This window comes from Capronia epimyces, assembly GCF_000585565.1.
Source record: "Capronia epimyces CBS 606.96 chromosome Unknown aczIQ-supercont1.4, whole genome shotgun sequence".
NCBI lineage: Eukaryota > Fungi > Ascomycota > Eurotiomycetes > Chaetothyriales > Herpotrichiellaceae > Capronia > Capronia epimyces.
Genome location: NW_006912907.1, coordinates 2,219,434 through 2,242,747, shown reverse-complemented (window position 1 = coordinate 2,242,747; position 23,314 = coordinate 2,219,434). Strand labels below are relative to the sequence as shown.

General features: G+C 55.5%; 10 protein-coding genes across 10 annotated transcripts; 5 read left to right on the top strand and 5 right to left on the bottom strand.

Annotated features, from left to right (window-relative positions):
- Positions 1 to 294: 294 nt before the first annotated feature.
- A1O3_05437 (uncharacterized protein) lies at positions 295 to 1,227 on the top strand (the record flags this gene model as incomplete). Its single annotated transcript, XM_007735560.1, has 1 exon — positions 295 to 1,227. One exon carries the CDS (start codon positions 295 to 297, stop codon positions 1,225 to 1,227), a length of 933 nt encoding a protein of 310 aa, XP_007733750.1.
- A 74-nt stretch (positions 1,228 to 1,301) lies between these two features.
- Positions 1,302 to 3,164, bottom strand: A1O3_05436 (mannosyl-oligosaccharide alpha-1,2-mannosidase; the record flags this gene model as incomplete). The annotated part of the gene is made up of 1 exon (XM_007735559.1): positions 1,302 to 3,164. The coding sequence occupies one exon, from the start codon at positions 3,162 to 3,164 to the stop codon at positions 1,302 to 1,304; it is 1,863 nt and encodes a 620-aa protein (XP_007733749.1).
- An 891-nt stretch (positions 3,165 to 4,055) lies between these two features.
- Positions 4,056 to 4,937, top strand: A1O3_05435 (uncharacterized protein; the record flags this gene model as incomplete). Its single annotated transcript, XM_007735558.1, has 1 exon — positions 4,056 to 4,937. One exon carries the CDS (start codon positions 4,056 to 4,058, stop codon positions 4,935 to 4,937), a length of 882 nt encoding a protein of 293 aa, XP_007733748.1.
- Positions 4,938 to 7,088: 2,151 nt separating this feature from the next.
- Positions 7,089 to 7,271, top strand: A1O3_05434 (uncharacterized protein; the record flags this gene model as incomplete). Its single annotated transcript, XM_007735557.1, has 1 exon — positions 7,089 to 7,271. The coding sequence occupies one exon, from the start codon at positions 7,089 to 7,091 to the stop codon at positions 7,269 to 7,271; it is 183 nt and encodes a 60-aa protein (XP_007733747.1).
- Positions 7,272 to 7,936: 665 nt separating this feature from the next.
- On the top strand, positions 7,937 to 9,652 carry A1O3_05433 (uncharacterized protein; the record flags this gene model as incomplete). Its single annotated transcript, XM_007735556.1, has 1 exon — positions 7,937 to 9,652. The coding sequence occupies one exon, from the start codon at positions 7,937 to 7,939 to the stop codon at positions 9,650 to 9,652; it is 1,716 nt and encodes a 571-aa protein (XP_007733746.1).
- A 562-nt stretch (positions 9,653 to 10,214) lies between these two features.
- On the bottom strand, positions 10,215 to 13,430 carry A1O3_05432 (uncharacterized protein; the record flags this gene model as incomplete). Its single annotated transcript, XM_007735555.1, has 1 exon — positions 10,215 to 13,430. One exon carries the CDS (start codon positions 13,428 to 13,430, stop codon positions 10,215 to 10,217), a length of 3,216 nt encoding a protein of 1,071 aa, XP_007733745.1.
- A 584-nt stretch (positions 13,431 to 14,014) lies between these two features.
- Positions 14,015 to 15,586, top strand: A1O3_05431 (acyl-CoA dehydrogenase; the record flags this gene model as incomplete). The annotated part of the gene is made up of 2 exons (XM_007735554.1): positions 14,015 to 14,729; positions 14,961 to 15,586. 2 exons carry the CDS (start codon positions 14,015 to 14,017, stop codon positions 15,584 to 15,586), a joined length of 1,341 nt encoding a protein of 446 aa, XP_007733744.1.
- Positions 15,587 to 16,153: 567 nt separating this feature from the next.
- A1O3_05430 (uncharacterized protein) lies at positions 16,154 to 16,954 on the bottom strand (the record flags this gene model as incomplete). The annotated part of the gene is made up of 1 exon (XM_007735553.1): positions 16,154 to 16,954. The coding sequence occupies one exon, from the start codon at positions 16,952 to 16,954 to the stop codon at positions 16,154 to 16,156; it is 801 nt and encodes a 266-aa protein (XP_007733743.1).
- Positions 16,955 to 19,387: 2,433 nt separating this feature from the next.
- Positions 19,388 to 21,265, bottom strand: A1O3_05429 (uncharacterized protein; the record flags this gene model as incomplete). Its single annotated transcript, XM_007735552.1, has 1 exon — positions 19,388 to 21,265. The coding sequence occupies one exon, from the start codon at positions 21,263 to 21,265 to the stop codon at positions 19,388 to 19,390; it is 1,878 nt and encodes a 625-aa protein (XP_007733742.1).
- Positions 21,266 to 22,106: 841 nt separating this feature from the next.
- A1O3_05428 (uncharacterized protein) lies at positions 22,107 to 23,243 on the bottom strand (the record flags this gene model as incomplete). The annotated part of the gene is made up of 3 exons (XM_007735551.1): positions 22,107 to 22,907; positions 22,960 to 23,178; positions 23,226 to 23,243. 3 exons carry the CDS (start codon positions 23,241 to 23,243, stop codon positions 22,107 to 22,109), a joined length of 1,038 nt encoding a protein of 345 aa, XP_007733741.1.
- Positions 23,244 to 23,314: the final 71 nt, after the last annotated feature.

The following is a 23,314-nucleotide window of genomic DNA, read 5'->3' as shown; positions in this document are numbered from 1 at the left end:
TGTATGTAGCACCATAGATGGCTGGCCCTAGTAATAGATAAAGTTACCATCGGTGGTATCTATCAATCCCAAAACTCGACATAGTTCGCTCCCATTGTATTGATTTGTCCCTGGGTGTTGTGTTGTAATCGAGTGCTAAGGATGCTTCTCCAACCCGGCCCCGAAAATTTCTCCACATCATCCCATGTCTCATTCATACACCGTACATACTTTTCCTTCCACTCAAGAAAGTTGCAGGTTGGGCTTGACACTATCTGACTCTTCGGGCGATTCTGAGAGCCTAATTTACATACAATGTCGGCGCCCACAAGGAACGAATACCTCGATCACGGACCATCGGACGAATCAGACCACGATGTAGGCTACGACTCGGAGGCCGCAGAGGTATCCAAGACGAGGAGGACAAGCAAGAGGCGTAAGATAGAGCGTGAAACTACAAACGAGAACGAGGAAGCAGACCAAGTAGAGCCCTCAAGGATTGCAGAGGCCCCTTCTCTGGTCACACAACAGCGCCAGCACGACTCGGACCACGACCAGGACGCCGGACCCAAAGCCCAGGACACGTCCTCTGAAGCAGTTGGAGCGCAGACAGCGAAGAAAAAGAACAAAGACGGGACCAAACACAAAGAAACTGTGCCTGGCGTAATATACCTCTCGTCGCTGCCTCCGTACCTCAAACCCTCAGCGCTGCGCAACCTACTGGAACAACGTGGGTTCAGCCCGATCAAGCGGTTGTTTCTGTCTCCGGCCAGCAAGCACAAATCCGGGTCGAAGAAGAATTCACGCCGGCTGTACACGGAGGGATGGATTGAATTTACCTCCAAGAAGATGGCGCGGCGGTGTGCGGAGACACTGAACACGCAGGTGGTGGGCGGAAAGAAAGGAGGATTCTACCACGACGACATCTGGAATATGAAGTACCTGAAGGGGATGCGGTGGGAGGAACTGATGGCCGGCATCAGGGAAGAGAAGAGAGAGGAGGAGGGCCGAAGAGACGAGGAGAGGCGGATCATCGCGCGCGAGACCAAGAGGTTCGTTGAAGGCGTAGAGGAAGGGCGAAGGAGGGAAGGGATGAAGAGAAAGAGAGAGCTCAAGGGCGTCGGTCAGGATACGGCTACAGATCCGAAGAGGACGTGGAGACAGGCTGAGGTCAAGGGTAAGAACACGCTTCAGGAGAAGGAGGGAATGAGTGAGGACGTCAAGGAAGTCTTGGGCAAGATCTTCTAAATCTACCGGGTCAGAAACACACCAGACTCGGAAACGGCCTCCATGCTCATTACGTTCGTCAGGAGCCCGTCAATTTAGATCTGCCACCGGAATGGATGCGCCTCAGTATTGAAGACAAACTCGTCGAGGCTGACAATACTCGGGTCCTCGAACAACAGCCAGAAATACTTCAATGTCTCGGCCATCCAGAAGCTCTCCATTTTGTCGACCTTCCAAGAATTGACCTTGGTGACGTCTTCGATAGACGAGAAGCCTAGGTCTGTCCGGGTGCGTTTTGTGATGGCCTCGAACATGGTCCACGCAGCTTCGCGCAGCTCTTCGTCGCCCGTGATGCGGTAAAGGACGAAGATGGATTCGATGGCTTCCGGGCGCAGCCCGTAGCCACGACTGGCGATTGCTGAAATGCCCTTGGGCAGACGGAGGCGGTCTGCTTTCTGTCGCAGACGCTCCTCTTCGGGCAAGTCTCTGTCGTCGGGGGACTCGTCGTTGGTATTGCGCCGAAGCACATCTTTGGCCCAGATTTTCTCGTCCCAAGTACACTGCCAATCGTCGTCGGGACACGGGACGACGGTCAATGTTTCAGGCATGATGCCTGTCGTGGTTTGATTGTATGCCCAGATACAGCCGCGGACCAGTTTCTGTGCGACGTCCAAGTCGGCTGACGGACCGAAGAGTCGGGCGCCCAAGGCGAACATGCCACCGGCAAAACAAGCAAGGTGCTGCATCTGAGGTTCGAACTGGACCTGTCCTGGTGTGAAGGCTTTCAGTGTACCGGCCATGAGGATGTCTTCGTTCTGTGGAGTCATTGGCTTGAATAAAATCGACTTTTTGACCGGGCCCATGGCATTTTGATAGAGCTTCTTGTATTGCTCCGTGGCTCCTCTCAGCAGCTGGTGCTGTTTGGGGAGATATTCGTAGACCGAGTCGGCAGAGCCGCCGATAGAAAAGGTGACGCCGTCGCCGAAATAGCAATCTCGTGCGTTGACGCTGTGCGGGAACAGGCCCGGCATCTTTGTCTGATCTTGCTGGTCCTCCAAACAGCTGGTGATACGCTGGACAGCATCGTAGAACTTGGGGTCGCCCGTGAGCTGCGTGAGCCGGGTGAATTCCAGGCTGAGAGAGCCCAGTTCGGCAATCAGAGCCTGACCCGGTGCAGCCTCGACTCCGATCTTGGACCAGTGCAGCACCGGCATGTGGTTGGGCGTGTCGAAGGCGACGTAGAGCATGTCGCCGACCTCCTTGGCCTTGTGGAGCAAGACGGGATATTTGCCATCACTGGCGTCGTACGCGCCCAGGAGCCCGCCGAGGTAGCGGATGGTGGTCTCGAAGACGTTGATGGGCAGCTGGGCCGGAATGTCGAAGTCGATGCCCGCCACGGCCTCGACAGCCTCTTCAAACTCCTCTTTCAGGCCCATGAGCCACAGCGTGTCCAGGGCATCCACCAGAGTCGCGGCCCATCCGCCGAAAGTGGTCCTATAGCCTCCCGTGACAGGGGCCAGTTCGTCCATCCGCCAGGCTTTCGAGCGATACCCGTTCCACGAGTGCACCATGGCTTCTCTGATGCTGTGGAGTCGAGCCAGCCGGGTTTCGCGGGCCGTGGCGCTTTCGGGCTCGAACTCATGCTGGATTCGTGGGATGGTTGTAGCGGCTGTAGGCAGCGGGACGAAACTGCTGATGGGATGGAGAAGGAGCTGTTTCTGTGGAGGCCTCTGCTGCTGAGCGCCACTCGTCGCTCCTATCGAGGGTGCGAATGCCCCATCCTTGGCTCCGTGAGGCTGTGGCGCTTCTTCGTGGCCGGCATTACGTCCGTCGATGACCGAAGCCTCATGCTGTGTCTGGTTCGACTGGTCGGTCACAGGAAGATGCCACGTGAGGAAGAGGAGGATGCATGCCACCACCGCGACGAAAACAGCCAGTCTTTTCTTCCGGACTACCATAATAGCATCATACTGAGTTGTCGGTCATGCTGACGGCAAACGGCTCATTCTTGGGCCCGCTATCAAGCTCCTGATTGTCACTGGAGTCGGTGGTTCGCTCGGAGATCAGCCTTGTCTGCCGTGGAATGCCTCGTCCGTCCTGATCGGGAAAAGGGGCTCAGGCTTGGCCGATTCAGGGGTTACAGGACGGATATGTCCATCCGTGGTACAAGCCAATACCCAAAATCCCATCTCTTATTAGCACGGGAGATTCGTCTTCGCCGACCATCTCCTCATTTAGTGCCGTCGGAAATGGATGTCTCGGTTCTTACGAGTACATTACCTGTTGTTGAGCCCATTTAGGGAGGCATGGGGCGGCCATTCGTCGAGATCTTGACCATCTCAATCTCTTGCATGCGCTAACGCAGGTACAGCCACAATCCCCCGGCACTGTACGGTAACCTTGGGCACTGAAATGGCTTTGTTTGCAGGGGTTTGATGCTCGCTTCAAGGCCCCTACGCCTCCTAAGCCTCGTCAACGGCGTCCCTTTTTTTCTCTCAACCCATCCGCTCCACAACCTGAATGGCCTTGCAGCGTTCTCATGGGCCAGAAGCAGGGAACATGGCCAGGCTCTGGATAGTATGTGTAGGGATTGTGATGCGAAGACCATGCAGGCCCTGGTCGAGATGTGTTTGAATACGTTCGTCCTTTCCTTGAGCGACCACTGCTCTGATTGCCGTCTCTCAAATTCTTAACTGTTCAAGTCACTCTCTTGTCGATTGTCCATGTTCCTTCGTAACGCATAGGCAGTTGTTTGTTCCAGTTTTTTCTTCATTCGCTTCACTGCTCGAATTTATCCCCTCCTTCTGCGGTGTCGTTCTCGTTCTCGATTCCTTTCTATTCATTTCACCATGAAAATCAGCCAGCTTCTGGCGCAGGCGCTGGTAGCCGCCGCCTTCGCCGTGTCTGGGGTCGAAGCATTCTTTAAGGGCTTCAACATTGGAGCCAACCTTGCCTCTGGAGCCTGTCGAAGCGAGTCGGACTGGGAATTTGCCTTCAACAAAATCGCCAGTTTCCCGGGCAGCTTCCAAAATGCTCGGCTGTACGCGTCGAGCGACTGCAACACGTTGGCCAACGCAGTGCCGGCCGCGCTACGGACGGGCACGACCCTCCTAGTCGGCATCTGGACGGAAGACGAGACGCATTTCGAGGCAGAAAAGCAAGCGCTGCTCGACGCCATCCAGCAATACGGCCACGACTGGGTCTTGGCGGTGTCCGTCGGCTCCGAAGATCTGTATCGCGGCGACACGGATGCCACCACGCTCGCGGGAAAGATCAACGACGTGCGAGGCATGTTGTGGGGACTGGGGGCCAGCAGCAAATCCGTCGGCCACGTCGACACCTGGACGGCCTGGGTGGACGGCGCCAACACGGCGGTGATCGAGGCCGTCGACTGGCTCGGCAATGACGCCTACCCTTACTGGCAGGGAATCGGCATCGACGACGGGGCGGCCAGCGACGCCTACTGGACCGCCGTCAACAACGTGCGCGCGGTCGCCCAGGGCAAGGATGTCTGGACCACCGAGACCGGACAGCCAGTTTCGGGCGACTCTATCGGCCCGGCGGTGCCCTCGGTCGACAGCCTGCAGACGTACTGGTGGCAGGTTTCGTGCGCGAGTTTCAACAGCCTGAACTATTTCTTCTACGACCTGGACGACTTCACCGCCTCACCCAGCTTTGCCGTCGTCGACTCCAACTACAACCCGCTGATCGACATGACTTGCGGCTCATGAGAGTGCAATGCGATGCGATGTTCAAGGCACAGTTCGTCTTTTCACTTCTCATCTCGCGTCGTCCATGGATTTATTTGATTTATTTGGTACTGCAGAGTAATCTAGCATAGCGTGAAGGGCGGTTTCGCAGCGTATCGCAGGTGGGAATGGGATTGGATTGAATATCGGATAGCCCTGCTCGTACCTTTTGTATCCAGACTAGGATGTCTGTCTGGTAAAATCCAAAAAGCCGCAGTGAGGAAATAATAATAGAGCATGTCCGTCGCCATCTGCCTGTGTCTCTCTCCAATCGATGGCCCCCTTTGCGCACAGATTCCATAGACAACAGCAAAATATCTCATAGACAACAACAGCAGAACATCTCAACATAACCCCCCTTGGCTGATGTAATATCGAGAAAAAGCAATGGCGGGCATACAACGAAAATCGCCGAGATAGAGAAAAATGAACAAGCCAGAGCTCAGATCGGCAAAATTAGATTCTTTCACGAGGAGTCAACCGATGTCAGTTCATGGTCATCATCGCTGTAGATTTGTTCATGCAGAACCATCCAGCGAGAGTGACCAGCGTCTCTTGGGCTTTATACACTTGTGAGAGATCGTTTCCTGCCTGCCTGTCCATCGAACACCATCTCCTGGACCAAGTCTTCGTCTTCATCGGATGAGGCATCTGGAAAGGCGAGAGGGATGTTTCTGGTAACTGGGACGGGGAAGGATATGGCACAGCACGATGCATGTGCGTATCTGAAACAACGCGAACTCTGGTTCGGGCAACTGGCAGGCGTGGAACTCGATGTATGCGGTATCTCGAGAAGACCGGCGATGGCCAGAAGGCTGATGGAGGGACGACGGAGCATGGTTAGTGAGCACGCAAGAGCCTCTGCCCAGATATCAACAGAGCGTGCCATCGTCGGCGGAACCACATGGTACGCACTACGTACAGTAGTAGTGTGTAGTCAGTCGCTTGGCCTGATGCTTTCTTCGAGTTGGATGTGCCGGTTTCCCTGTCCAGTATTAGTACGTAGTAGTAGGTGTGTAGTGTCTGCGAGTCAAGTTGTACCTGTGCACCCACCGAGATCAGTAGTAGCGAACGCACGGGGTGAAGGAGCAAGACTCGTCAGACAGGAGGAGCCTGGGCGGTTGACGCACTGAATCTGGGTGAGTGCGACCCTGGCATTCTGTCAGACAGCACGGCTTGTCCCAGTTGCCGCATGTGGAATAGCTTCGTCCGCGCCGGCCCAACCACAATTTTCGCTGCTGTCTGGGCGGCTGCGCCTCGCCACCGACACCCTCCCCTCCCACCTTTCTACTCTTTTCTCTCTCTCTCCCTCCCTCCCCTCTCTCTCCTTTCCCCTCTCCCACAAGCCCTGTATCTGGCGACCAAGCAAGGCGCCTGCTCCTTTCCCTCTACTTCCGGTCAACCGCTGCCTTGTATCGTTCGTCATGGCAGCAACAACCGTCGTCACATCCGTCCGCATCCTGTTCTACCTCCCACCATAAAGACCATCTCCAATGGCCCAGCGCGTGGGAGTCCCTGGTATCATGTAATGAGCCCCTTCGGTCTTATCCTCTGGTCAGTTGCCCTGACCAGCGAATTGTTCAATCGCCTTGTCCTTACGACCAATATCATGCCACTCCCGATCCGTCGTTGGTAGCGGAGGCTGTCGAACCTTATCCCTTCGACGGCCTCCAGACTCCCGACGACCTCCAACAGCTTGAAGATCTACGTCAGATTCTTGGGCAACAGCCGTTGGAGAGGGAGAGCTGGTCGTCGGACTTGGACACCGTTTCCTCCGCAGAGAATTCGGCCTCGACCGTGGATGTCGACGCGGTTCCGGCGGCATTTTCACAAAACTTCTTCATCAATCCTTTCGACGTCTCCTTTCCGGGAGACATCCCTTGTGCGACATCGGTATCGATGGTGGAGGCCGCAGGGCCGCAGACCTCGAGCTCAACATCGACATCGCACACGAGTCACACCTCCCCGAAATTGGTGTCAACGACGTCTTCCCCTACGTTCCCACCAACTGTCCAATGCAGAACCTCACCATTCATGGTGGACAGCCAGCCATCTTCAACCTTGGACCGACCAGTACCAAAGCAGAGTCCTCGACAAGCACCGAATCTCGGCCGTCAGATTCACTTTGTTGACATGGCGGACAAGAAAGGCGCGCAACGCCTCCGAAACACCATCAATTCTCGCAAGCATCGTCAAAATAAGCTTGACCGCATCCGCGAGTTGGAGGAGAAGCTGGCGGCTTGCGAAGCCGATAGGAGGAAATGGAAGGAGAGAGCCGAGGAGTTGGGGTGGACAGAGAATCGCGGCCGTGGTTAGCAGCAGCCCTATTGTATGGCTGGTCCAGTCATGATTTGTCTACATCTCTCGAAGCTCGTCTGTCTCGAGGGCTCTGTTAGCCTTGTATGAATTTACACACTTCCAGCCCATTCACTCTAGACTCTGTTTCCGTGGCGTGCTGATTCACTCGCTCCGACCGTGATGGAGTCGTTGGGTGGCCCTTCAGTTCCTAGACCGTAGCAGACGCATTTATTGGGTTTAGAGGTACGTTTGCAGGCGGTGCATCGGCACTACGGGCGTCTTATCTATAGACTCTCGTCAAGTGCAACGTATGAGAATGCCTGTGGTGCCTGTAATCAATAGTTGTGTCCTTGCTGGGACATTGAGAGCCTCAGCCCGAGAATGGGGGCCTGTGATTGGCTGAATTCCGACGTCGTCTCTAATGTCTGGCCGTTCTTCTTTTCTCCGTGGGTGGTTATTCTCCTTTCAGGGCTCTTGAAAACTCTGGGATGTAGTATTGTGTTATTTATCACCCTTGTTGATCCAGTCATGTTCATGCCCATGCCCATACCCGCGTTGGACGCCAAGTCGCACGCCCTGTATGGAAGCAGTCGGTAAAAAAAAGTCACCAAGTGAGACAGGTCGTACGACTGCACTGCACCGCACTCCGACCGCAAACTTGAAAGGGAGAATTCCGAGCCAGCATGGACGACACGGCCACGAGAGAGATCCTCGACATCTTGTCCAAGGCACCGCCGGATGAGGAGGACGACGAACGGTCTCCAACAAGCACAAGCACAAGCAGCCTGCGCCAGCAAGCGCACGAGCTCGTCTCGCATGGCATCAGCATCGGCACCAACGACACCAACCTCGACACTCTCCCCAACACACTCCACGACCTGCTCACGCGTATCATCAAACCGTTATTCACATCGACAAAACACCCGGCGTTGACCTCGACGGGGCGCAAGAATCTGGTGTCTTCCGGCCCGGCGTTGGCCGGCGCCACACGGTTCGACGACGCGGCAGCCAAACCGTGGAAGTCGGCGCCCTTCACCGTGCCCCTGCTCCGCTATGTCTTGACATGCTACGCGTGTCTGCCAGAGGCCCAGCGCCGGGCGACGGTCGAGGCGCATTTCTTCCTCCTGGTGCCGCCGGTGCTGAACATGATCGACGACAGCGACGCCGCATACAAGGCTGCCGGGTGTGGGTTGGTCCGTCGGCTGTGTGAGGTGCTTGTGTCCGTGAGGAGTGAGATGCTCAGGCGGACGGGGCTGGCGGACGTGTTTGTCGACGCGCTCAGGGCCAATTTCTTGCTGTTGCCGCCGCTGACACCCGAGGATGAAAGTCTCGCTGTGCTGCGGGAATTGTATCCTGCCTTTTTGGCGCTCGTGGATGCAAGATTTGTCGATCTCGGTCTGGGGACGGCGGCGCCAAAATGGCAGGATACAGTTGCTGCCGCTACTACTGCTACTACTACTGCTACGGCAACTGCAGCGGCTACAACGACGTCTGATACCACTGTGCCAACGTTGGTTACCACTACACCTGCTACCAAGACGGGTAATGCTGCGGAGGTGAGAGGTGTGGTCGTCGACACGACTACAGGTGGGGGTGCAGATACAAGGACTGGGGGTTCAGATGCAAAACAACCTATCCTGACAACCACGACCACAATCCCATCAACATCAACACCAACATCAACGCATCCGCAGAGCAAACCCCAGTCCTCTCGCCGAATCCAGCCAGCAGGACAAGCACCGGACAGCGACCAAGCTCGCGAATACAAACTACGCTCGTCCCTCCTGACAGCCCTCTACCGCCACGGCATTTCCGCCTCGTTGAGCCACCTCTCATCCTCGGCGTCCGAATCTCTCGGCTCGACCACCTCCACGCTCTTGACCACCCACCTACTCGCACAGATCCCGCCCGTCTTCGAGCGCCTCGGCATCGCCTGTGTCAGGCACTTTCAGACTCTGCTGCCCATGCTGCGCCTGTCGCTGATGGACCCCTTCACCCTGGCGGCGCCTCCCATGGTCCTGGCGGCCCTCGACGTGCTGGCCTGCGTCGTGGTCCTCGGCGGGCCCCGCGTCCGCGATAAATGGTACCCGGACATCCTGCGGGGTTGTGTTGGCTGTTGGTGTAATTGTGTAGACGAGATTGAGGTCGAGGGGGAGGGGGAGGGGGAGAGGGAGGTCGAGGTTGAGGTCGACGATGCAGCGAAAACGACAACGACAACGAATCCCACTGTAAACGCAAAAGCGAAAAAAGCTGCACAGCTTCAGCCTGTCATGGCCCGCCTCAAGACTCTCGTTGCCGCCCTGCGCCGCGTCGTGCCGCCCGACGAGTGGCTTGACTTGCACACCCGGCTGCTTGCCGAAGAGGGCGAGCTTGCCGATTTGTTTGATGCGACGGATTGACTGACTGACTGGGCTTATTACATCGGAGGGGGGGAGGGGAGGGGAGGGCACGAGTCACGATCTGATCAGAATGGAAAATGGTCCCAAAGTCCTGGGAAGCAGGCCGTCACGGGGGGAAGGATCATGATCATCATTAATATTGAGATTGAAATCAAAATCGAAATCAAGGTCAGGGTCGAAATCAAGGTCAGGGTCGAAATCAAGGTCATCAGGTCGAAATCAAGGTCATCAGGTCGAAATCAAGGTCAATGTCAATGTCAAGGTCCGGTCAATTAATATTCAAGTCTTGTATGGTGAAGTTCATCTCGGACGCCCGCAATGGCTACATGAAGTGAAGGCCAACATGGCCGACTGCCGGTGTCTGGGACCCGTACCGCAATCCGCTTTAACCATAAAATAATGTATGGACGTTTACAGTTGCACACTTCGAACAAAGCCGGGGGCCAATGGCTGGCTACTTCACTCGTACCGCAATCCGCGCTTTAACCGTAAGATATTGCATGGACTCAATAAGGCGGGGGTCAATGGCAACTTCACTCGAATACTGATACTGATAACCAACTCAAACAGCATCCGTGTTCTCGCCGACATCCGGGCGCTGCTTGAACAGACTCTTGCCCTTCAACCACTTCCGGTAGGCCTTGTACCTCTTCTTGGCGCCGTCCTCCTCGGACACGGTGAGGGGGTTCTCGACGGCGCCGCTGACAATGTACTCGGCGTACTCGTCGAGACTGGCTTCGGCGCGCTCTTCCAGGGTCAAGCTGACGGCGCCGCGTTCGTCGTCGTAGTGGCGCAGCACCTTGTGCTCGGCCGGGTCGCTGGTGGTCTTGCTCAGATACTCGAGAAAGTCGAGCGGGGCGGCCGAGTAGTCGATGTCGGACGACACGACCAGCGGGATGGTGGACGGGTGCGCCACGTAGCGCTGGTACTCGCCGGCCTGGCGGACCTGTGGGTCGAGCGACTTGGAGATCAGCGAGGTGAAGGCCTGCAGGGCCAGTTCTTCTTTCGTCGGCGGGCCTGCCACCAGCGACACGTTGGTCAGCTCACTCGTCGTCGCCGTCGGCAGCTTGGGGATCTTGGGCACCCCGGCCGACTGCACTTCGAACGACGGCTCCTTGATGATCCCCGTGTACTGTCGTCGCCGGAGCGTGTTCTGCAGCTGCTGCTGGGCGTCGAGCCACGGGCCCAGCGTGTTGGGTTTGGGTTTGGGCGTGGAGATGAGAGTCGGCTCTAGGGCCGATGTCCCGGCTGAACCGCCGTCTGCCGCCCGGACTGCCGACGTGTCATCAGACGGCGCGACGATCTTGACGCCCTTACGCGTCGTGGGGCCTTTGTCGTGGCCCTCACCGTCACTTTCGTTCGCCGTACGCACCTTGAACGGAGACAGGTCGTACTTGCCCGCCATCGTCGAGCTGAGGGGGATGTATCGCAGGTTCGAGTGCATTTTGAAAGAGAACAGCTTCTTGAACGATGACACCGCTAACGGCCGATAGTATTCCACCCAGAAATCGTCAAAGTAGCCCAATGGTCGGGTGCGGAACTCCCGCGGCCAGATGGACGGCGGCATCGTAGGCGACTCGAGGTATTCGGGCGTGTACCATTGTCGGTAGCTGGGTCGGCGTTTCCCGAACATGGATCGAGGGTCGGAGTGATGTAGGTAGTAATCCGTCGTCAGGTCCCACAGCATAGGTTGGCCTTGGACGAAGACATAGTTCCCTAGGAACAGGTTGTATGCTTCCTGTCTCTGCGCGTCCATGAATGAATTGGTGTAGTAGCGCTTGAAGCTCTCAACCATGTCCCGGGAGTGGCTGGTCCACTGGTTGATCTTGCGGTAGGTGGCCATCGTGTTGACGAGGTGCGAGCCACCATACTGGATGGCAATGGTGTCGCCATGGTCGTGCCACATGTGCGTGAACAGATTGACGGCGTCAGAATCGTATTCGACAGAGGGGTGCTCGATCACCCCCAGAGCCTGTAATTGATAACCGAGCGCCTTCTTTGCGATGACGAATTGGGCCGCGTTGGTTCGATCCAGGCAATCGATGCAGTTTGTTCTCGCCACGCCGTTTTGAAGCTTCAGTCCTGATTCTTCGTCGTTGCCGTTCTGGAAGAATCCCGTGCTGGGAAGAATGTCTTCAGCTATCGCCTCGAGACTGCCGATGACGTCTTGATCACGACTCTTAGACGCGCGACTCATATCCCACGCGTGGTAGAGGATTTGTTTGTCCATGGGCAGGAACTGATTGAGGTATTTCACGGCCACAGTGTATTCTTTGAGCAGCTTGGACTCTCTCGGAGTGCGCTCGCGAGACTTGACAAGATTGAGAACATAGATGGGTGTGCCATATCGTTTGAAAAGATTGTCGAAATGCAGAGCTGCCGCACTGAAGAACGGGTCCACCACGTTAAGATGGATGTCGGGCTTCGGTGAGACGCCGGTGTTATCCTGAGTCCAATGAAGAGGGATGCTGCCTCGATGTTGAACATACGAGGTATACCTGTTGTTCGCAAAGAGGACCGGTCCTGGCGCATGGAATGAGGTCATCAACATCTCCGAGACGATCTGTTCTGTCTCGACATCGTTGGCCACGTATCCAAGGTCGTTCGCGCCACGCTTCAGAAAGCGAGCGCCGGCGAAAAACCTCGATCGACGTGCGATGATTGTCACGTAGACCACCCTTCCCCAATACACCGACAGTGCACTTTGGTCGACGTAGCCATGCACAATCGACAGACACCAGTCAAAAGGCTTTCGCAGGACTCCCTTTGCAGGTTTGAGGAGGTGATGGTTCCATACAAACATGTCGTTGTGGTCGGCCTCCCGAGGCTCAGCAAGACCATCTTGCAGTGCTTGACGCTCACGCATGATGTTGTGCTGCAACGTTCGTGTCACGTCGTACGAGTAGCTGAAATAGAAAGACCTCGACAGGTCCAGGTTGTTCAGAATGCCAACGAATCGAGCTTCTTCGAGGTGCCTGTCCGTTTTCACCCTACTGGATCCCGCCATCACCAACGGCATGAGTTCTGTCTTGTCGATCTGATAGATATAGTGTCCGCCAATCATGGCCACCTGGCTTCTTTTCGTCACATAAAGCATGTAGTAGTGGGCGGTGAAGCGGATAAATCCGAGTAAACCCCAAAAGCTGGTTTTCAGTTTGAGACCTCCCGTTGCCCGATTGCCCTCGTCAATGGCGTTGAGAATCTGCTGCGTCTCCTTCTTCGTGTAGACAATGTCATCTTCAATGACGTTCAACTCGCCTGGTGCTGAGGTTCTGTCGATCTTCAAGATCCGGAAAGCCGAGTCCAACAGATCTGAGCCGACAATGTAATAGTAGGTTGCCGTTTCGTGCAGGGTGAACTTGTGCATTTTGACCACGCCCTCGTCTCCTACCTTCCCTACCAAAGCTCCTCGATTACGCTGGAGTGCTGTGGGGGATTGGCTCGTGGTTCGATTGAAGGATCTGGATAGATTGAGCTCCTCTTCATCGTCGGACTCTCTGTGTCCAGGCCCTAGCCGTGGTGATTCCGGCGGGTTATTCGAGAGTAGAGGATACATTTGAGGGACCTGCCTCTCACTGTCTTCGGATTCAATGCTGTCAACTTTGATGGGCTCCATATGTTTGGAATTACCCTCCTGAGTCTGCTGGCTAGACGTATGTTGGGAGTTGTGCTGCGAGTCGCCGTTGACATGTTGTTCTCCATCCTGGCCCTGGTCCTGGGTAGCGTCACCGGATTGGAGGGAGACATGGTTCTCTGTAAACTCCTTGAACGACTCCATCTCCGGTAATGGCCTCTCGCGGGCACGGGACGGGCTCGCCAAGAGGGCTCCAAACACCCATCTGTTCGCTCTACCCTGGAATGATTGACCTCAGATCTCAGGCGTGGCACCAGCCGCCTGTTCAATCAATCCGCATTTCGTCTCGGGTGACACAATACCATATGATGTGTAGAAGGTGTCTGGCTTTATGTATATCAAGTCACGAATGATATGTGGCGCTTCGCAACGAACAGCTCTGATGGTTGATGGTCGATGGTCGATGTCTGAACCTCGTCGTGCCTGGATGGCTCTGATGCCATATGACCCAATGCGGTTAGCCCCGCCAAGAAATCGTAACCGAGGCTCACCACCGCTTACGGGTAGTACAGTATAGGACAACCTAAGATCGAACCCCAGACATGTACGGATATAGAGAGGAGATACATCCAACACCTGGGTGCCCGGGCCAAGATGCTGACGGTAGTCCGAGGTGCTGTTGCCGTTCATATATCTCCTCAAATGTAGTCCAGATCTCACCGGAGGGTTAGGACTCCCTCAGCCTACTCCCTCAGCCTACACCCTATTCTGGCTCTTGAACACCAGCCATGGCTCCTACCACGCCCGCTCCCTTCTCCGAACCTCTCCTCCCGCAACTCGACCTCCCCGCCAATCCCTACTATACTGAGAAGCACCACCGACTCAGGGCATTTGTACGTAACTACGTAGACACGGAGCTGGCACCGTACGCGCAAGAGTGGGAGGTAGCCGGGCAGGTTCCGGGAGACGTCCGTCTACGATACTGTCAACTGGGGTTCTCCGTCGTCCATCCTGTGGTAGATGCCGCAGACGCCGGCGGAATCCAGCTTCCTGGCGGAATCGCCTACGATGAATGGGACACGTGGTGTGGAGTCATTGTCGGCGACGAGTTCAGCCGTCTCGGATGGTGTGGGCCAGTATGGGGCCTCAACGGCGGCAACGCGATCGGATGTCCTCCGATCAGCCGGTTCGGGACGAAAGAGCAGAGGCAGAGATGGCTCCCTAAGGTGGCGAGAGGAGAGCTGAGGTTTTGCCTGGGCATCACGGAGCCAGATGGGGGCAGCGATGTCGCCAACATCAAGACCACTGCGGAGCGCAGAGGCGACAGGTACATCGTCAACGGCTCGAAGAAATGGATCACCAATGGCATCTGGTGTGACTATTGCACGGCGGCCGTACGCACAGGAGGGAAAGGCCACGGCGGCATCAGTTTGTTGGTGGTGCCGTTGAAAGCGAAGGGCGTCACGACCAGGAGAATGGAGAACCAAGGCGTCCATGCGAGCGGTAAGCCGTATATCCTTCCCCTGTGGATTTCAGGCAGCGCGTGTGTACTGTTCTTTTTCTTGAACCAATGCAATCGAGCGTCTACTTCCTCTGTGAAGCAATGCAATCGAGCGCCTACTTCCTCTGTGAAGCAATGCAATCGAGCGTCTACTTCCACTATAAAACAATGCCCATCAGGTGTGCGTTTATGTCTTTAGTCATACTAACCAAACGGCTCGCTTGGACATCCAGGCTCGACATTCATTAGCTTCGAGGACGTGCAAGTCCCCCTTTCCAACCTGATCGGCCGCGAAAACTACGGCTTCCAGCTCATCATGTCCAACTTCAACCCGGAACGACTAGCTCTAGCCACGGCCGCTCTGCGCCTAGCTCGGGTCTGCGCACAAGATGCCTACACGTACGCATGCGACCGCGAGACATTCGGCAAGCCGCTGATCGAACACGCCGCGATCAAGACCAAGATCGCCACCTTTGGCCTTTTGATCGAGCCCGCCCACGCCTTTCTCGAGCAGCTGTGTTACATCATCGAGACGGCGCGCGTGGCCGGCCCCGGCCCCGGCACCGGCAAGGAGAGGGACGTCAACGTCAACGTCAACGTCGGCGGCATGACGGCCCTGCTCAAGGTCATGAGCACCCGCTGTCTCGAACGCGTGTGTCGCGACGCCCAGCAGATCATGGGCGGCGCCGCATATGCCAGGACCGGCCGCGGCGCGCGCATCGAGCAGATCAGTCGGGACGTCAGGGTCCATGTCGTCGGCGGCGGGAGCGAGGAGATCATGCTTGATCTTGCCGTCCGACAGGAGGCGAGGGACGTCGGGCTGCGGGCGGCGAAACGTGCTTCGTCCTCTAAGTTGTGAAACATCCTAGATGGGCCACCCTACACTCCACTCGATGCACACGGGGGAAATGAACAATTCGAGTGTCTACCTTACGCAGTGAGTGATATGGGGTCGTCCATACCCGTGGGGAAACTGCTTTCAGGAAGTGTGGTGCAGCTTGGTGATGCTATCCCTGTCCCTGTCACAAGACGGGCTCTATTGTCTCTCCGGCGTGACGAGCACGATCTTGAGGCCATAGGAAAAATAGAAATCTATCGGCAGGGCTGCACTGCACTGCTAAGAGCTTCCACCTCGACGTTTCGTGTCATCTCAACTTTTGAGCCTGGCCTCGAGGTAGGGCAGGCACTTTAAGAGCAATCTCGGCGCATTGACTCTTCAAATTCATGTCCCTAGATTTGATGATCTGTGTTTTCTCTGAACCTGCATTCCATCGTTCCTGCTCAGGCAGCTAGCTTATGACAGTCTCGGCCTCTTTCGTTCTATAAGCATTGCTGAAGAGTGTCGATGATGCCTTCCAACCTGTCTCCTTCCAGCCCCCTTTAAGCAGGTCACACCACAGTACACATCAAACAAGGTGGTAGACAACTACCTAACTACCGCCCCTGTAAGAGTCTTGACTGTACACCTGCCCTTGCCGGCAACGATCAGATCACCCTTTTCCTCGCCCCCAACCTCGGTCTTCGCGGCGTCGAAAGCGACCACACGCTCCTCCGTGGTGTAGAACCCAGGCTGGATTGCCTCCCATTGCTTCTTCTTCGGGTTGAGCTGTTTCTCGGGGCCACGTCCTGCGCCGTACGGCCAGCCCTCGAAGAAAACCGGGTCACCTGCTTCAGCACCTTCAGGAGGGGTGACAAGCTCGACGACTCGGTCGGCAGCGTGCGGGTCGGCGCCTTCCTCAGCCGGAGGCGAGGCTGCGAGAACCATGGCCGCGGACTTGATGCTGCGCATGTTGACGGGTTTGAGGTTGGCGACAACAATGACCTTGCGGTCTTGCATCTCTTCTAGCGGGACCAGTCCGTTCAATCCTGAACATACTGTCCTCACGACCTTGCCGGTGGCCTCGTCGATTTGTGTGTGCTCGGTGCCTTCCGGGTCGCCCAGCGCGATGGTGGACACGTACAGGCTGTCCGCATTGGGATGCTGGATTGCGCGCAGAATGTGGCCGACTCTAAGATCGATGAGTGCAGGAGTCAGAGGGGCCGCCGGGGGCGCTGCTTTGGGTGGCTTCGGTTGTTTGGGCGCCTTTTCCTTTTTCTTTGTAGATGCTGGTGGGTCCGAAGGAGATGCTTCTGTGGTGTTTGAACTGACGTTCTTGGAGATCTCACGATTGAGTGATTCCTTCACCTCGGTCGGGAGGGATTTATCGGCGGCGGAAGAGGAGTCCATGGCTGGGGTTGTCGTGGGAGTTTCGGGCTGAGGCTTCGTGCGACCGACGACGAGCGGCTTATGCTGGGCAGGTGGTGTGGAGGATTCGGACGTCATTGATTCGAGGGCTTGGGGTCTCTCTGTCCCGTAGCTCAAGTGCGAAGGTGTGCAAAGGAGAGATTTGGGTGACTCTTGGTTTCTATCGCTCGTTGGCGGAGATGTTCTGCTAGCCCTGTTCTCCGGATGATGGAAATGTTTTAGAGGTGCGCTGGCAGGACTTTCTGGGGGGTCTTTTCTGCCCGTCTTGATCTTGGAGTCTGCAGAATCTAAAAGTGACCTAGATCTCCGCGGTGCTCCTTCTGTGCTGTGCCTGGCTAGCTCTTGAGATCGAATGTGTTCTGGTCTTGGAGAAACGTGATCTGGCGGGGTTGTTGCAAGTCTCAGGATGGTTTCGGTCGCCGAAGAGGTCGGATCAATGGATCTGCAACGGAGAAAGGAGTGCAGATTGGTGCCCTGGGTCGTGTTCAAGATGCTCAAAGGGCCGATCGGTTGTTTAGAAGCGTCGAAAAAGTTGCGCGGTGGACGATGCAAGAGCGATGCGGTTGATTGTGCGGAGTCAAAAATTTGTGAGGGTGAGGGTGACTGTGACTGCGCCTGCGCCTGCGCTGCGTCTTCAGCTTTCCGTGTCGAATCGAGCGAGTCATGTGTAAGGTACACCTACTTTTGGTATGATGCTGCTGGAGACTCGTTGTCGGGCAAAGCGCCTCCCTGCGGCGTGTTGCACGTTCAGACCTTTATCTTCAGTCGCTGTCCACCTTGTATTTGCCCTTTGGGGCGCTCTTCGTTGAGACGAAGTCGGCCTATACTTGTCGGAGGCTCTGCTAAGGCGACCGACACTGTTGAGCATCCGCTTGCCTGAGACAGCACTCCTGCCCTGCAGGAGAATCTCCATGGCTGGCTGACTCGAGTACGGAGGCTTTTGGGTCTATGGTGATTGTGTGAGGATCAATTGAGTTGATGGATTTTCCTACACGATTCTCGCTAAGACGATCCCCTTTTTGCACTGACGGATTGTCCGGGTCTAGGAAATCCTCATGCCCAGCAGGAAACACTAGATTGCAAGCAACTTGATTCAGATTCTGCTCCAACTGTTATATTCGCGCAGGATAGCCATGGGGCTGGCCAGAAGGGCATGCACAATTGTTGATCCCGGGTCGGTACGGACAGGGTCGTCAACCTTTGTCGTCCTTGGATCTGTCTGGAACCCACGACAACAATAGTTATCTTTTCCTCAATGGATATTTTAAATCTTATTCTCTCGGCTTCGTTCGGTTACCTTTCTAGACAAGAGCGTATACCTAGAGCTTGCTTCTAGGAGTCATATATACAGGGTAAGGGAGGTTCACCACATCGTATACTTCCTTCTACTGATAGGGAACCGTCTTCCATCTCGACATTCCTCGCGAAGGGTGTCAGCACAAGCAGACCGCAAATATCCCCTGAGTGGCTTGAATGGGGATGAGGTGTTCATTAGACAGGCTCGCCCACACCTTAGCTGGGAAGTGGTGAGGGCTTCTCGCACAACGAGGCTTTTTGTCCTCATCTCCAGCTCGTTCTGGAGCGTGAAGATCAGCAGAGTGACCGTTGTGTCTAGCACGATATCTTCCAGGGTCGCGGACGACGGGCTATGTGCTTCCCGTTCAGTCCAATGTAGTAGTTTCGATCTCCAAGCCAAGCCTCCAGTGTGAGAGTCGTCTTCAATGTCATGATTTACTTCCATCTTGGACGGGCTCCTGTCCGGTTGAGCAGTGGCTCTCCGCACCTGTACTCGTAAGAGCGTCGGACGGCTTGCCATTTGACTGGTGTCTTATTTGCTGAAGGGATCCCCCCGCTGCCTGAGCCCTCTGCTGGTCGAGGTTACGGGCATCAGATGCCCGGGGACGCTTTGACTGAAGTGAAGGAAACATTTAGAGAGGCTTTGACTGCTTTCGCAGAGCTCTAAACTTAGCATATGCCACAGAGACAGTCGCTGATTTAGGTATCGTCTATCGTTTATGGAAGAGTATGAGGGAGAGACAATAGTGGGAGAGGAAGGATGGTTGATGGTTGAAAGAGTACCAGGTTCGGTTCAGGAAGGTCTGACGAGGACAGATATACGGAGTACGAAGTACAGGATACGGATACGGATATGGAGTAATTACGGAGTACCTAGGTCAGTATGTACTGTGGATGCCAGGCGCGCCTAATTAGACATCACCTTGTCTGTTGATTAGGACTACCGATACGTACCAGTACAGAGTTCGTCCCATCCCATTCCCATTTTGTCCATTCTCATGCTAGATACAAAGCAGTCCTCTTCGGACCAAGTCATGATCGTCCTTATTGTCATCAAGAAGGATCAGGATCAGGATCGCATTCAGTTATTTTCCTCCGGCTCGGGTGCTCTACTGCGTGCTACAACCCTCCACGATCAGCCTCCGCCGCGGGAACGCCATGCATGCGGACCCTATACAGGCACGTGTGATCTGACCCGTGGTTGGACATGACCCGGATCACAAACGACCGCGCGGCATACAAATGTCGGTGCTGATTGACGGCCAGCGGAAACGCCTGGACGTGGTTGGCCTCGACCGAGGCGTCATACTCCAGCTCCCCAATCAAGGCAAATGTCGGCCCCATGGTGCCGTCTGCCTGCACCTGCATCTGCCTGATGGCCAGGCCCTCCCATTCTCTACTGTCGAGATGGTCAAAGTCGGCCCAGACCTCGATCTTCTTGGGAGTCGACCCGGGGAACCGCGAGCCGGCATTCGGGTAATTCTCCACCACCAGTTCGGTCGGGAAGATCATCTCAGTCACCTTGACCCCCAGTCGCATCGAGTCTTGTTTGCTCGGGTTGGCTGACGAGCACCAACAGTCTCCCACGTCTTGCCATGGCATAAGCGCGGTGATGGCCTGCTTCGTCTCATATATCGTCATCCCGGCCATCCGCAAGATCACTCTCGGCACCAGTCGCAGCGGTCTCTGCCTAGTGGGCGATGTCAGGCGTGGCTCAATCTTCGCCCCATTGTTGGGCGCAAAGAAGTTGACTTTTGCAATCACGGGAGATGCCACGTCGCCAGATGAGGCCGGTCGCCCTGCCCTCAGCCCTGAAATGTGATTCGATAGTTCCGAGTGTTGTTTCCGCAGTGCCTCAATGTCTTTGTCTACTACCGCGTACTGTGACTCAAGCTTGTCGCTGAGTCGTGACTCGATGGCGCGTATCTGGCTGTGGATTCCGGTAAGCGCTGTAGAGAGCCTGGATAGATCGCCTCCGTCGCCGGATGTGAGGTTCAGAAGGTCGCTCGGACTCCGTGTACAGCCTCCACAGTATTTCTGCAAGGTCTGGCCTATGGGAGAACTGGAATATGGGTCACACACGTAATTAGTGTATGTATAACAGAAGAGAAAAGCGGCAGCACTGGCGACGAGTAGCGCGAAGAGAAGGTTGACCAAGACTAAAATAAAGGGCGAGTTCGGAAGGTCGTCGACTGCCCTTCCACTGGCTCGAAAGAGTCTGGAGAGCCAGTGGGACACTGAAATCAGTATATGTGATACCGTCTGGCGAGAATGGTCGGCGGCTGCTTTGGATGCTTTCCACGCCTGCTGTAGGGAGCTCTCTGCCCCTCTCCTCCGTACTGTGACATTGGGCCTCCGAAGACCGCGCTCGTAATTGTAGCTGTGATCGAAGATCCCACTAGGAAAGCTTGACGGATCGGTGTCCTTGTGGGTGGCATCGTCAGGAGTGCTCCGCACCGAACTGCTGTCTTCCTCTGGTATTTCGTCAAGCTGGCCGCTCTCGAGTGAGCTCGCCCACGCGGCAACCCGCTGGGTTTTGTCCTTCTCCACGTCATCGCTGGCGACGGATCCTTCTCCGGAAGCCTCGCGCGATGCTCGGCGACGAGCCCTTTCCGCCCGGGTTTCGGTTTGTAGGTTAGCGCGAGTCTCCTCGATATGAGTTTGAAGATGTTGCTGTGCTTGCTCCACCCCAGCATCGATGGTCTCAGCCATTTCACGTAGATTCATCTTGTTGCGGGCCACCAACTGTGCCGGCAGCACAGGCGTTTTACTGGAGCCATATGCATATGACTGCTGGATCTGGACCTCCGGAAGCTTGGGATTGTTGAGAGCTCCTTCGGCTAAGCTCGGTTGTTGAGAGCCGCCTCGGGTGACTCTCTTCGGGATGGCATCCTCAGGTGTTAGGACACTGCTTCCACGAGTCGATCGCCTGGATGGAGAAGCGGCACGAATAGGCGTCACACTTGATGCCCGTGCCGCAGACCGCCGGGGTGGCATTTTGGCGCATAAGTGTGCAGAAGGTGTACAAGGATGTCAACCCTGGGCGCAATCTCGACTGAGGACGCGCAGATAACGAAAGGCCAGCGAGTCGAGGTCCTGGTACATAGATCGGTGGGGGCGAGCAGCTGCGCGTAGCCTGACTATAGGAAGTAGTCGACGCCGGTCCACTCCATCGACACCATGGACTTCGGGCGTATATGGTCAAGCTATCATCCAGTAGGGTATTGATCCAATATCCGGGTGATTGATGGCGCCACAAGCGTGAAGCCTTGTGTTGAAATGTGAATTCGGGGATTCCGCTCGTGTCTCGTGTCTTGTTTCTTGTGTTGAGAAAGTCGAATCCGCCAAGTGACAGGGATTGCTCTGGTCTGAATTACAATTAGCCACAGGGCGTAGGACAGACTCGATGTGATGCGGCTACTAGGTAATAATCTAGGCACTATTCTTGTCTTGTTGTTCTTTGTTTGGACGCGTCTCGGACTTCGTTCACGTTTTCTGTTTTGGGCGACACGCGCATTCCAGCCACTTTCGCGCTCACGTGATCCCACGGTATCAGGCTTGGCCTTTGGACATCAACACCACCACCTATGGTCGTTGAAGGCAGTGAAGAGTCCTACTATTGTGCTATCAACCTCAGACGTACATAACAATCGGCGATAAGGTCACCGGTAAATTACAAAGAGCTATCCCTAAATTCAAGGGGGCCTCCCGCTCAATCTACGATCATTTGTTCCAACCTTGCACGCTGGTGATAGTACATGGCATCTTCATCAGTTCATAGGCATACGGTATCCCTTGCGTAAATGACCTTTTCCCTTCGTGCAGATCTTGCAGCTGCTCAAATCCCCGACTCCATTTCTTTGCTCGCTGCTCTCTCCACAGGCGATGTGTCATCGAACACCTCTTCCTCCGACAGGACTCGCGTCATACTACTCGCACTCCGCCGGCTCTGTCCTGCCCCTGCCCCTGCTTCTCGGTCCTCTTCAGACTTCGGCCCCGAAACATAATCGCCCGGACCCTTGCTTCGATCTGGGATGTGGAAGCGGAGGTCAACGCGGAGGATAAGGTACAGATAGATGACCAAGATTTCGATTGTGAAGTTGAAGAAGTAGAAGCACCATTTGGCGTGGTACCAGGCAGGATCATTTCGCGGCCGGGGGTTTTTGTATGTGGTCGCCGAGCGGAAGGATGCTCCAAGACAGAGGAGGACCGAAGACGTCAGCAATATCGTGATCTTGGTCCTCCATCTACCGCTCCCGAACTTCTCGAGGCGGGTCTTTCGAGGAACAATGAGGCCGAGGATGACCATGAGTATGGGCAGGAACGAGATAAACAGTAAGTATGTCACGGCGGTCAACTGCAGATCCCGATCGATTCGGTGTGTGTTGGCACTGAGAGTATAAAAGGACTGCACCGTCCCCGTGATAACCATGGCTAGCATGGCCCCAATCAAGACATACAAGACTTTGAACGCAGCAGACAGAGCTTTGTGCCAGCCGAAGTATGGATGCGCAGCCCGGATGATCCTCTGGGCGAAAATGAGATTGATCAGGAAGAGGATGAGGACACCGGCCGAAACGAAGATGGACGCCGCAATTCCGACCTGTACGTCGGTGGGATACACTGCCCACACAATACGCTGCAATCGAATCAGCGTGCATGCTCAGTGCCAATAGAGCACCGGAGCCTACCATAATGCTGGTCACAATTCGTGCCATGCAGAAGCCAAACATCAAGGCGCTCATGATGAACTTGTGGCCTCGTCTGCGGTTGATTTGGAAGATAGTCATGTTGCCAGCTGCCCCGAGTACAAAGAGAAACAAGAAGACACTGCATATGGGGACATCAACTCCAACAGTGGGAACACCACCCACTGCTGCTGTTCGAGGAGGATATGGGGGGCCCATCTGCTGTAAAGTATTAGACATATTCGCTTTCGTTTTCGACAACGACGTACGCTCTGTGGGGCTGCCATCTTGGAAGACTGGACGAGCAGTATCCGTATTCCCGTTAATTTCGTCGCAGAGTTGCTAAGAGGGATGCTTC